Source organism: Plectropomus leopardus, chromosome 7 (genome assembly GCF_008729295.1).
Source record: "Plectropomus leopardus isolate mb chromosome 7, YSFRI_Pleo_2.0, whole genome shotgun sequence".
NCBI classification, from domain to species: domain Eukaryota; kingdom Metazoa; phylum Chordata; class Actinopteri; order Perciformes; family Serranidae; genus Plectropomus; species Plectropomus leopardus.
In genome coordinates, this window is record NC_056469.1 from 32,813,695 (window position 1) to 32,826,347 (window position 12,653).

At 38.3% G+C, this 12,653-nt stretch overlaps 1 protein-coding gene across 1 annotated transcript in view; it reads right to left on the reverse strand.

The window, feature by feature from the left end:
• The window catches only part of LOC121945682 (SH3 domain-binding protein 5-like), a 36,335-nt gene continuing 23,682 nt past the window's right edge, over positions 1 to 12,653 (reverse strand). Inside the window, exons 4-8 of the mRNA XM_042489981.1 lie at positions 9,993 to 10,157; positions 8,963 to 9,093; positions 6,301 to 6,343; positions 5,178 to 5,397; positions 1 to 732 (exon numbers count right to left, since the gene is read on the reverse strand). Of these exons, the coding sequence (XP_042345915.1) occupies positions 500 to 732; positions 5,178 to 5,397; positions 6,301 to 6,343; positions 8,963 to 9,093; positions 9,993 to 10,157 (792 nt within the window). The 3' untranslated portion in view covers positions 1 to 499. The remainder of the gene's footprint in view (positions 733 to 5,177; positions 5,398 to 6,300; positions 6,344 to 8,962; positions 9,094 to 9,992; positions 10,158 to 12,653) is intronic.

Genomic DNA, 12,653 nt, shown 5'->3' on the forward strand with positions numbered 1-12,653 from the left:
GCAGATTAAGACATTATTTATTGAACATCTCCACATGTGACTTAAATTGAAGTACGAACATCACCTCGTCATGGTTTACAGAAGTGTCATTTAATAGTAATAAATTCTTAATTTTGATGAACAGTTATACCAATTATATAATAGTCAAAGGTCATAATCAGACAGCTAATGTACTTTTGCAACAGAAGCTTTTTTAGCTTTTAGTGGAAAAAAAAACAAAAAACCAACATGAATAATTTCTAACCATCACCTGGCACATTTCTAACATGACGGTGCTTTTTATTTCTCAGGCAGGAGAGTCCAAAGGTGCAATGTCCTTCATAAAGGAAATTATAGTATCAACGCTGCCATGATGTACAGGAAACTTTACATACACCAACTATGACATTCAAAGTCTCATAGACCGTGAAGTTTCTAAATGGAGTGCAGTTGTGACAGGTAGCTTATAAACAGTTAATCGCAGTCTGAATGTCTCCAACAATTTCTCTTCTATTTGTCCTCAGACTCCTTTGACCAAGACCACAGTCTGCCCAGCCTCGCCCTTCTGGGAACTGCTGTCCGTGTTTTTGATGTTGTCGGTGCGAGGGCGACGCAGGTTCAGAAAGCTGAAGCGTGCCTCCAGGCTGAAGCTTCTCTTGGTGCTGGAAGTGGAGCTGGTGTTGTTATTGGAGGCTGGCGCGTTGTCCAGATCGCCCTCTGCACCTTCTGCACGGTCACCTGCAGCACAGGAGGTCAGTCAATGGTTCATTGTTTATTTTTTTTTTTTATGGTTAGGGACGTCAGCATTACGGGCGAAAGTACTAGTATACTATGACTTTTTATGCTATTTTGGACAACAAAATATACTGTGAAAAAAGTATAGTATGGCGAAAAAAGTGAAATTTTGACTACTCCTAAAAATGGCTGAAAACCACATATAATAGCTTATAGAGACGCATCATAGTGTACAAACTGGAAATAAAGATCAAAAAAGACCAAAAACCTCATAATACTGCACATCAAAAAACTGGCCAGAAAGGCAATAGTATAGTATGGCGAAAAAAGTCAAATTTTGACCGTTCCTATAAATGGCTGAAAACAACCTAGAATAGCTTGTAGAGACGCATCATTGCGCACAAAGTTGGAATAAAGGACAAAAAAGGACAAAAACCTCATAATTTAGAATGTCAAAAAAAAAAAAAAATGGCGGGAAAAGGCAATAGTATAGTATGGCGAAAAAAGTCAAATTTTGACCGCTCCTAAAAATGGCTGAACATAACCTAGAATAGCTTGTTGAGATGTGTTATAGCGCACAAAGTAGGAATAAAAGCCAAAAAAGGCCAAAAACCTCATAATTTAGCATGTAAAAAAAAATGGCCGGACAAGGCAATAGTATAGTATGGCGAAAAAAGTCAAATTTTGACCGCTCCTAAAAATGGCTGAAAGTGACCTAGAATAGCTTGTAGAGATGCATCATTGCGCACAAAGTGGGAATAAAGGCCAAAAAAGGCCAAAAACCTCATAATTTAGAATGTCAAAAAAAGGACGGGACGAGGCAATAGTATAGCATGGCGAAAAAAGTCAAATTTTGACCGCTCCTAAAAATGGCTGAAAGTGACCTAGAATAGCTCGTAGACACGCGTCATTGCGCACAAAGTTGAAATAAAGGACAAAAAAGGCCAAAAACCTCATAATTTAGAACTTCAAAAAAATGGCTGGACAAGGCAATAGTATAGTGTGGCGAAAAAAGTCAAATTTTGACCGCTCCTAAAAATGGCTGAAAAAGACGTAGAATAGCTTGTAGAGACGCGTCATTGCGCACAAAGTGTGAATAAAGGACAAAAAAGGCCAAAACCCTCATAATTTAGCATGTCAAAAAAATGGCTGGACAAGCCAATAGTTTAGTATGGCGAAAAAAGTCAAATTTTGACCGCTCCTAAAAATGGCTGAAAACAACCTAGAATAGCTTGTAGAGACGCGTTATAGTGCACAAAGTAGGAATAAAAGCCAAAAAAGGCCAAAAACCTCATAATTTAGCATGTCAAAAAAATGGCTGGACAAGCCAATAGTTTAGTATGGCGAAAAAAGTCACATTTTGAGCAATCCTAAGAATGGCTTAAAACGACCTAGAATAGCTTGTACAGACGCGTCATAGCGCACAAAGTGGGAATAAAAGCCAAAAAAAGCCAAAAACCTCATAATTTAGCATGTCAAAAGAATAGAGGGAAAAGGCAACAGTATAGTATGGCGAAAAAAGTCAAATTTTGACCGCTCCTAAAAATGGCTGAAAACGACCTAGAATAGCTTGTAGAGACGTGTTATAGCGCACAAAGTAGGAATAAAAGCTGAAAAAAAGCCAAAAACCTCATAATTTAGCATGTCCAAAAAATGGCGGGAAAAGGCAATAGTATAGTATGGCGAAAAAAGTCAAATTTTGACCGCTCCTAAAAATGGCTGAAAACGACCTAGAATAGCTTGTAGAGACGCGTTATAGTGCACAAAGTAGGAATAAAAGCCAAAAAAAAAGCCAAAAACCTCATAATTTAGCATGTCAAAAGAATGGAGGGAAAAGGCAACAGTATAGTATGGCGAAAAAAGTCAAATTTTGACCGCTCCTAAAAATGGCTGAAAACAACCTAGAATAGCTTGTAGAGACGTGTTATAGCGCACAAAGTAGGAATAAAAGCTGAAAAAAAGCCAAAAACCTCATAATTTAGCATGTCCAAAAAATGGCGGGAAAAGGCAATAGTATAGTATGGCGAAAAAAGTCAAATTTTGACCGCTCCTAAAAATGGCTGAAAACGACCTAGAATAGCTTGTAGAGACGCGTCATTGCGCACAAAGTTGGAATAAAAGCTAAAAAAAAGTCAAAAACCTCATGATTTAGAATGTCAAAAATTGGCCGGACAAGGCAATAGTATAGTATGGCAAAAACATTAAAATTTTGACCGCTCCTAAAAATGGTTTAAAAGGACCTAGAATACCTTGTAGAGACGCATCATTGCGCACAAAGTTGGAATAAAGGACAAAAAAAGGCCAAAAACCTCATAATTTAGCATGTCAAAAAATTGGCTGGACAAGGCAATAGTATAGTATAGCGAAAAAAGTCAAATTTTGATCGCTCCTAAAAATGATTTAAAAGGACCTAGAATAGCTTGTAGAGACGCATCATTGCGCACAAAGTTGAAATAAAGGACAACAAAGGCCAAAAACCTCATGCTTTAACATGTCGAAAAAATGGCGGGAAAAGGCAATAGTATAGTATGGCGAAAAAAGTCAAATTTTGACCGCTCCTAAAAATGGCTGAAAACGACCTAGAATAGCTTGTAGAGACGCGTCATTGCGCACAAAGTTGGAATAAAAGCTAAAAAAAAGTCAAAAACCTCATGATTTAGAATGTCAAAAATTGGCCGGACAAGGCAATAGTATAGTATGGCAAAAACATTAAAATTTTGACCGCTCCTAAAAATGGTTTAAAAGGACCTAGAATACCTTGTAGAGACGCATCATTGCGCACAAAGTTGGAATAAAGGACAAAAAAAGGCCAAAAACCTCATAATTTAGCATGTCAAAAAAATGGCCGGACAAGGCAATAGTATAGTATGGCGAAAAAATAACAGGGAGGGGCAGAGGGGAGAGAAAGAGGAAAAGAAGGAGGTTATGAGTGAAAGGAGGAGGTCAAAATGACAGTGAGGTAGGAGACGAGAGGAGAAGATGGGGTGATGAGAGAGAAGGAAGGAAGAAGGCAGAAACAGGATAAATAAGACGAAAGAGGGTGGAAATTAAAGGAAAAGATAAGGCAACAGAAAAAAGGAGGACAAAAGTGAAAAAGTGAAGTATGGAAATGGATTGGAGGAGGGAGGTGCGGTGAGGAGCAGAGGACAGAAAGATGGATATGGAGAGAAAAAGAAAGAAGTGAGAGAGAGAAATGAGAGGAAGAATAAAGGGAAAACAAACAAAAATTTCTCTGAGTTAGGGACGTTTCTCTGATTTTAGGGCGTTCAGAATTTTAGGAGGATTCTAGAGTTTTAGGACTTTTCCAGAATTTTAGGACATGTTTAGGATTTTGGAACGTTATTACGATTTTGTAACATTTCCAGGATTTTAGATCATTCCCAGGATTTTGGGACATCCTCAGATTTTAGGATGTGCTAGGATTTTAGAAAACTTTTAGCTTTTAGGATGTTTCTAGGATTTTAGGATGTTTATAGAATTTTAGGACGCTTCTCAACTTTTAGGACATTTCTATGATGTTTCTAGGATTTTAGGACATTTCTCTAATTTTAGGACATTCGAGGCTAAGCCAGGACCTCTGTTGGGGGATCCTCCACTGGCACTTTTATTGACTTTAGAATGACACAGAGGCGGACAGAGGTAAGAATCAGGTTAAGTTTAGAGGAAGAATTAGAGTTCAGCATGTCGTTATGAAAGTTTATTTCAGAGATTTAGGTCAGGAACTGCCATTCATTTTTATTTTCAGAGAGACATTTCATTTGTCTCCTGTCTTCAATGCATATTAAGTTAAGTAAATTAAATCACACTGAAATAAACTGGTATAATGGATTAACTGTTTGAAACTCAGCTCTGTTGAACTTCATTTAGAGTTTAGTTGTTTATTTCCTGAGCTGACGGCCGTCGTGCAGTTGTTTTCTCTGAAGTCCTTCGACACGCTGAACCTTATCAGACTTTCTAAGAACCACAGACCAGGAATTCATGGAAACAGAGAGCAGCTCTGTTGTTTTTTTTTTAACTCCTTAAGAGTTTGTGTCCGTGTCACGAGTGCTTCCAGGTGGACGAGCAGCCAGACGACAGCCAGCTCGCTTATCATTTCTTCTTCACAGTCAAGAGGTAAATTTAAAAATCTATTTCTGCTGAAGGAAAAAAAAAAATGCTGTATCCATTTTAACATGTTCTCTGTGTGTGTTACTCTATTCTTTATCTTTCATTGGCCCCATTTAACACTAAAAGGAGACTAAATGACAACAAAACGGCGACTAAATCTGATTCCAGCAGGCACTGATGTTTAGAGCAGCACGAGGTGAGCAGCTGTTTCCGTGAAGATCGACAGTAACGAGATGGCAATCTTTAACATTTACTAACTGGCCTTTAATCTCGTTAGGACAAACATCTGATTCACACTGACAAACGCAGAGCAGAGAGAAGACAGGAGGAAGAATAACTGAGCTTCAAGGACTCACTGGATATTCCGTCTGACTCCATCTTAAAGTTGGAGATGTCGTCCCCGGAGACACTGTCGCCCTCAGCGCCTACGCCCCGCCCCCGGGGGCCCATGGCAGAGCTCCGCCGCCGCTCGTGGATCTCGTCGGAGATCATCTCCAGGTTCCTGAGGGCCGTCTTGTACTCGCCTTTGGCCTGCGACAGCTTGGCCTGCCGCTCGTCCACGTTCTTCTTGAGGTTCTGGAGGGAGAGAAAGATGATGATGAAGGTCAGGGACGGAGAACAACGTCAGCAGACTGCACAGATACTCAGCAGCAACAGCATCATCACATAAAAGTATCTTGTAAAAATGTGAAAAACATTTTGCCACGAAAACAGTTTCTTGTTATAACAAGAAAAAGTCTTGTTTTAAGTTTTTGTTACAACATGAAAACACCTTGTTACATGAAACAATCTTATGAAAAACACAAAAATCATCTTGTCCTAACAAAAACTTTTTTGCTGTAACAAGTCAACAAAAAAGGTTCTTGTTATAACATGAAGATATCTTTCGAAAAAGTGAAAACTTTCATGTTATAACAAGAAACACAAAGGTAACACACAGCTCAGTTAAACATTGGACTGCACAGTATACATATACATATATATATATATATATATATACATATATATATATATATATATATATATATTATTTATTTATTTTTTAAGTAACCAATGTGTATGGTGGAGCAACAATATATAAAAACAAAAGTGGAAGTACTAAAATCTCAGCACTGCTGCATTTGTTCCTTATTAGCTGATGTTCATCAGATAACAAACTTCGTGTTGCACGGCACCCACGCTGACGTTCACAGCCGAGCTGCTCTTTGTTCTTTACAGCTGCAGTTTTGTGCTCGAGTCAGAAAAACAATCTGATCGCAGCCTGAAGCGCAAAGACTGAGCTGCAGCGTGAACACAGAGAGGGAGAAAAAGTGGACACTGCGGCCGTGATGCGGCGAGCCGACAGATTCTGAGCGTTTGGGTCAAAATATTTAACCTCTGATGGCGCTCAGTCACAGCTACACAAACAGTGACACCGAGAATGGCGACCTCGTGAATTCAGAGGAGATCAGTGAGGTCAGAGAGGAGGAAAACACGTACCTCCAGCTGCAGATAGTACTTCGCCTTCATCTCAAAGTAGGGCCTGCGGAGGAGGAGGAGGAGGAGGAGAGGTCAGGAGAGAGAGAGGGAGAGGAGACAATTAGATCAGAGGGGAAAAATACAGAGTAACCCAGAAAAAGCACATCATCACCATGGCAACCTGGAGGAGGAGAGGGAGATAACGGGGCTGTGATGTTGATGCAGAGCGGATTAACATCCCGCTGAAGCAGATCTGCAGCTCGTTATTCACTCAGAAAAATAACCTCACGCCGACCAGCCGACCGGCTGCACATGAGCAGGGTTCATGCACATATCTGCAGATAGATTCTCATGACTTTTGCAGGATTTTGAGGCTGATTTTAAAGACAATACATTCTCTGAAACGACCATCTGTACTCCTTATCAGTTCATTGTCATTGCAGATTTTCAAAGAAAAAGTTTTCTAGAAAAAAATTCTGGAAAAAAATGTCTAGATTTTAAAGAAAAAATTGCTTTCTTTTCTTTCTTTCAAATTTATGCCTTTTTTTCTTTAAAATGTTTTTTTGGCTTTTTTTTTTTCAATTTTGGACCTCATTGATTTAAAGACCATTTAAATGCCTTTGAAGAATGATTTTAAGAGTGATTTCTTATCAACCTGTTCCTGATGAAAGGAGGGTTCATATACATTTTTAACTAATAAATTTCCATGATTTTTCCATTAATTTAAGGAAAATCTTCAAGACAATATACACTCTGTACAATTGCCATCAATACTAGAAAATGTTTTCTTTAAAATTTACCACAAATGTCACCATTTTAAATAATTCTTACAGGGTTACAAGATATTTTCAGGGACAAAATTTCAAAACTTTCCTGTGAATTTTTCAAGGATCCATAGTAAACTTTTTCCTTCCTAACTTTTTTTCAGACATGAAGGGAGAGAGGTGACACAGAGAGAGAAATAAATAAAAACGTGATGGTAAATGAAACAAACATTGGTGCATATTAGAGCAATGTTATGTTGTCAAAAAATACATTTGCTTTATGTTACATTATGTAACAACTTTAACTACATACAACAAAAGTCCATGACTTTTCCAAAACTTTCAATGATTTTTCATTAATTCCATGGCTTTTCCAGGTCTTTCCTTGACAGTGGAAAGACATTTGAGAGGCCAAGAGAAATACCAATGAGAATATCTGGGGTTTTTATTCATTATATTTTCATTTCAAAAATGTCACCTGGAGCATTTCTAATTCGGAGGTTTCAGCAGCCAAATCATTTCATGTCATTTTGCACCTCGTGACAGAATCTCGTTCAACCAGAGTTCCCCTTTAACACTCGACTGTTTCCTAAAAAATGAGAAGTTTCAGAGAGAACCACTTTCAGCTGAAAAGAGAAGAGCAACCTGCTTTAAAAAAAAAAAAAAACAGCTCAGGTGTGAAAAAACAAATATATATCAGACCACATGAGAGTGACACAGCTGCTGTGGAAACCAGACTCCGCAGTTTCACTCAGGTCAGGTGGACAGAGACTCATTTCTGGACTAAATTAATCATCTTGTGTCTTCAGCGTCCAACAATTAATCCTCAGGTGTCTATAAGTGAGACTGAAGGGCCACAGCAGATGACTTTATGATGATGGTGTCGTTACTTCTTCGTCTGCAGCTCAGTTTTTGGCTGAATCGCCCAGCAGCAGCTCTCAGTCTGAACCGGCTGGTTCGGACGATCTGCGGTTTAAACACCTCGCTGAGACGTCACGACGCTCCGACAAAGGACAAACCAATGACCGAGCTGAAAATACTGCTGAGTCACTTTAGTAAAGCCCAAATCAATCATAGACAGTTTCCCCTCACTCAAGATCTACCTTTTTGGTTTGACTTTTAATTGAATTTTACCTCTTTATTTATTGACTATGTATTTATATATTTTAATCTGTTTTACTAGGTCCTATATTATTTTATCATTTTTAACATTTTATCTGTTATTTGTTGTTATCCGTTTATTTCAAATTTTAACATTTTATCAACTACTAAGAGTATTTTATTTATTTCATTTTTGATTAATATTATACTGATTTATTTTGATCTTTTTATCAGTTTTTATCAGTTTTATCCTGCCTCTGGCGCTTCCTCACTTTAGCGGTTTGCTCAGTTCCCACTTTTAGTGAGTCCTCTATCACATGTGCCTGTGTACTTGGTGTGTGTGTGTGTGTGTGTGTGTGTGTGTGTGTGTGTGTGTGTGTGTGTGTGTGTGTGTGTGTGTGTGTTTAAGGGTAAAATCTTGAAACGTCACACAAACGTCACAACTCTGGAGGGCCGTTCATGTGCTCCTAACTCGTAAATTCGATATTTCTGAGGATCACGTCAGGCAGCATTATTCTCATCATGTCCAGTAGTTGTTTTTTTTTTTAATGAGTCCATAAAACGTCTACGACAGTTGACCACCAGACTGCATGTTCATCCACTTCTGTCAAAAAATTCTTCAGAAGTCACTCAAACGTTTCATGTATCCGCCGAGTGATTCAGAACCCCTCCAAAATGTAATGAGATCCTTCTCTGCCTATGCTTCACTCATCTACCAACTTTAATGAAAACTGGGGGCAGTGGTTTTTACCGAAATCCTGCTATCAAACAGACAAACAACAAACTGGACTGGTGGAGGCGATGCGGGGTTCACTTACTTGGACTTGTTGATGGTGCGTTTGAGTTTCTTCTCCAGCTGCTTCATGCGGCCGATCGCTGCCGTATATTTGGCCGCCGTCTCTTTGTGCACCAGCTCACTTCTCGTCTTGGTGTGCTCCGCCTCCATCACCTGAAACAGCCAATCAGAGCTCACCGTCAGATTTAACCTTAGGGACTGTTTGGTGCATTTTACACTCTTTTTATTCTTGATTGTTTTGATAATTTTCTCTGTGTTCATGCATATGTATAAATGTAGTCCAGGTTGTGTATTTGAGTGTTATCAGTGATAAGTCTAAAATACACTGTGGAAACTAAATAGTTACATTCAGACTGTTAAGGTCAAAAAATGCTCCATTGAAACCCATTCAAACTGACATTTCTGATCATCAAAGCAGAAAAACAGGACTTGTATTATTTCTGGGTGTCATTCTGGGCTTTTGACTCTGAATTTGTCATTTTGACTATTTTCCACCGGATGAGGTCATTTTGACCATATTTGGCATATGGAGAAAACACATGCTATTTCCACTCAGTGCACTGTCACAATCAATGTTGCTGCTGATCACTGACATATCCCAGACTGTCAGCAGCAAAAAAATAAAAATAAAAAAAATTCTACCAGTAGTATAATGAATGTTGGTTAAAAAAATGAACTCAATGAAAGTGAGAAAATAATAATAATGTGTAATATTTTTTAAAGGTTAATTTTGAAAAGCGCATTTTGTGTGCAGAGTGTTTCGAGTGTGTGTAATATTAGATCGGGCCCTAAGGGTTACATGTTTTGGCAGCTGCAGCCCATCAAGTCCTCCCTCAACTTTCTAGCATTTTTTTGTGAATAAATTTAATAAACGAGCGGGAAGAATAAGAAGTTACACACACTGTCCAATAAACAAAGTCAGTTAAATCTGATGGTTTATACCAAGAAGCTAAAAAAAATCCTTGAAATAAAATCGTAAATTTACACACAGACAAAAGAGAAAAAAATAAACAGCTAAGATATTTAGATATTCCTCTCTCCCCCCTCCTCACCCGCTGGGTGGCGTGGTTCAGCATCTCCTGCCAGGCGGAGTCAAACTGCCGGTTGTCCTCCTCCAGGAGTCTCTGCTCGGCCAGCGAGATGGTCTCCTTCGCCGCCCGCAGGACCTCAGTGGCTCTCTGGAAGTCCTGGGTGGCCTTTTGGGCCTCCAGCTGCGCCTAAAACACACAGAAACATAATTTATTTATCAAAACTGTCGATTCAGTCGTCCAGTGTTCATACACATTTTTACCAGGACTTTTCCAGGACTTTTCCAGGAATTAAAGGCAAATTTAAAAGACCATACATTCTCTGAAACAACCATCAACACTCCTCATCAGTTCCTTTTATTTAAGAAATGATGAGTTCAGAACGGGATTGGAACTGAAGATTTAAATATAACTTTGGGACTGTTTGTTATTTATGAGAGGAGAGAGGGTGGTGCAAAAAGGGGGAGGCATGTAAAATATTATTTTAAGCACTGGGGAGGGACTAATGCTTTTTTAATTTGGCTCCTGGGAGAGGCATGCAACTTTAAATGGCTGTATTTTGTATTTATTTTAACTGCCAACCTTAAAAGAAAACGTGCCGCCTACAGACATGTCAAAAGCTTCACCATTTTTAAAAAAACAATTGTTAAAAGAAAAATTATGATTTTTAAAATCATTTTGCCTGTTGGGTGGCTGAAGGATCAAATCTAATATACAGTATTTTGGGGGGGGAAATTAATTTTGAAAATATTTATGGATAAAATTAGAGCTGCAACTAATGAATGTTTTCATTATTGATTATTCTGTGATTATTTTCTTGATTCATTTATGAATCCTTTGACCTACAGAAGTCCTCAAAGTGCTGAAAAACAGTCCTTTAAATCTAATGTCACAATAAAAGCTGCTCAATTATTTATTAGATTAGACACAAAATTGTAAAATCAAAGTTTGAAACATTTCTATCATCATGAGCCGTATGTCATATTCGAAGTTAAGAAGAATTTTAAGAATTTTCTTGTAACTTTTTATTAACTTCCTACTAACTTTTAAAGAAAGCCAAGCCAATTTTCTCAGGTCCCGAAGGGTTAAAATAATCCTTCCGTCTTCCGATGTGTAAACTGCAGCTGAGTTGTTTCTGTGTGACTGAGTGTGTGTGTGTGTGTGTGTGTGTGTGTGTGTGTGTGTGTGTGTGTGTGTGAGTAAATGTAGCGTGAAGTACAGGATGTCAAACTTCTCTAAAAACATGTATACGTGATGAATCGTGGCAGACGAGCTGCGGTGATTCCCAGCTCACCTCTCTGTCTGAGAGTTTGACAACTTTTCTCGAGTTTTGAAGCAAACAGCTCGACTCGGGAACAATCGGAGGAATAAATAAAGCCGAGTGTGAAGAGCTGCGCGGACAGACAGATTCTCCGGCTCAGTGAGAAAAACATGAATGTGAAGCAGCTGCAGGCGGCCTACTGAATATTAAATAAGTTGATTTTACTGACTCACTTTATGGTGGCTGAATAAACTTTGCTGTTTGTTTCTGTGTCTCCGTCTCTGTGAGAGTTCAGCGGGGACGCAAACAGAAACCGAGAGGCGACACGACAACTTTCTACTGAATTAAATAATCAGAGTGAGTTTACATCTGTGTGTAACTAAAAATGACTCATATACAAATTTGGGTTCATGTGAACTTTAAACATTCAATGTCACTCTATCCAAAAGTTTTAATTATATTTATTTCTCAGGTTTGACTATTTGAACATAGAATTAATAAATTAAGGTGACGTACTTATCAAAATAACGTCCTAACAGACTGAAGGAGTTTTCACTATGATTTAAGCCACTAAAAGCAGAGCACACTGGTTTCTTTCAAAAGCACAGAAAAAAACCCACAATGAGCATCTTGGCCAGAATAACAAAAAAGCAAAAAATAATAAAACGTGAGAAGGTAAGGATCTGAAAATGATTAGAGATTACCAAAAATCAAAGGGGAACTATATCAAACTACACACTTAAAATTATATAGAAGAAAAAAAGATTTTAAAAAAATCTATGCATTTATTAGCTATTTCTTTATTTGCTTTTCTAATTTTTTGTATTTAATTTGCAGGTCATTTTCTTGTTCTATTGGTTCTTTTCTTTACTTTCTTTCTTTGTTTTTACTAATATGCAGGGTTTTATTTTTCTTTTTTGCATTTTTTAAAATCTTTTTTTGTTGCTAGTTGTCAGGCAATTTTCTTATATCTTATTACTAATTTCCTGCTATTTTTTGGGCCATTCCTTCTTAAGTTATTTGTCAACCTCAAAAAAAGCCAATATGCTTATGCATCAATGGGTTAAATGCAGAATATTTGTAAAAACGTCAGTTATGAGCAGTCTGAGTCAACACATCCAGAATCTGTCCTCTATGTCTCTGTCCTCCCCCACTTTGCAGATGCTCTGACATCACCACATGCTCTCTGTAATGTCATTATCGACGGTCGTCAACATGCCGACACAGCAGGAAACAAACAGCCTCGGCCTTGTTGCCGTCATGTGTTCGTCTTTGTGTGCCTGAATGCTCACGCTGACCGGGCGTGTTACCTACAGTGATGTCTCCTGACCTATAGTGATGTCTCCTGACCTACAGTGATGTCTCCTGACCTACAGTGATGTCTCCTGACCTACAGTGGTGTCTATTACTGCAATATTTGGCAC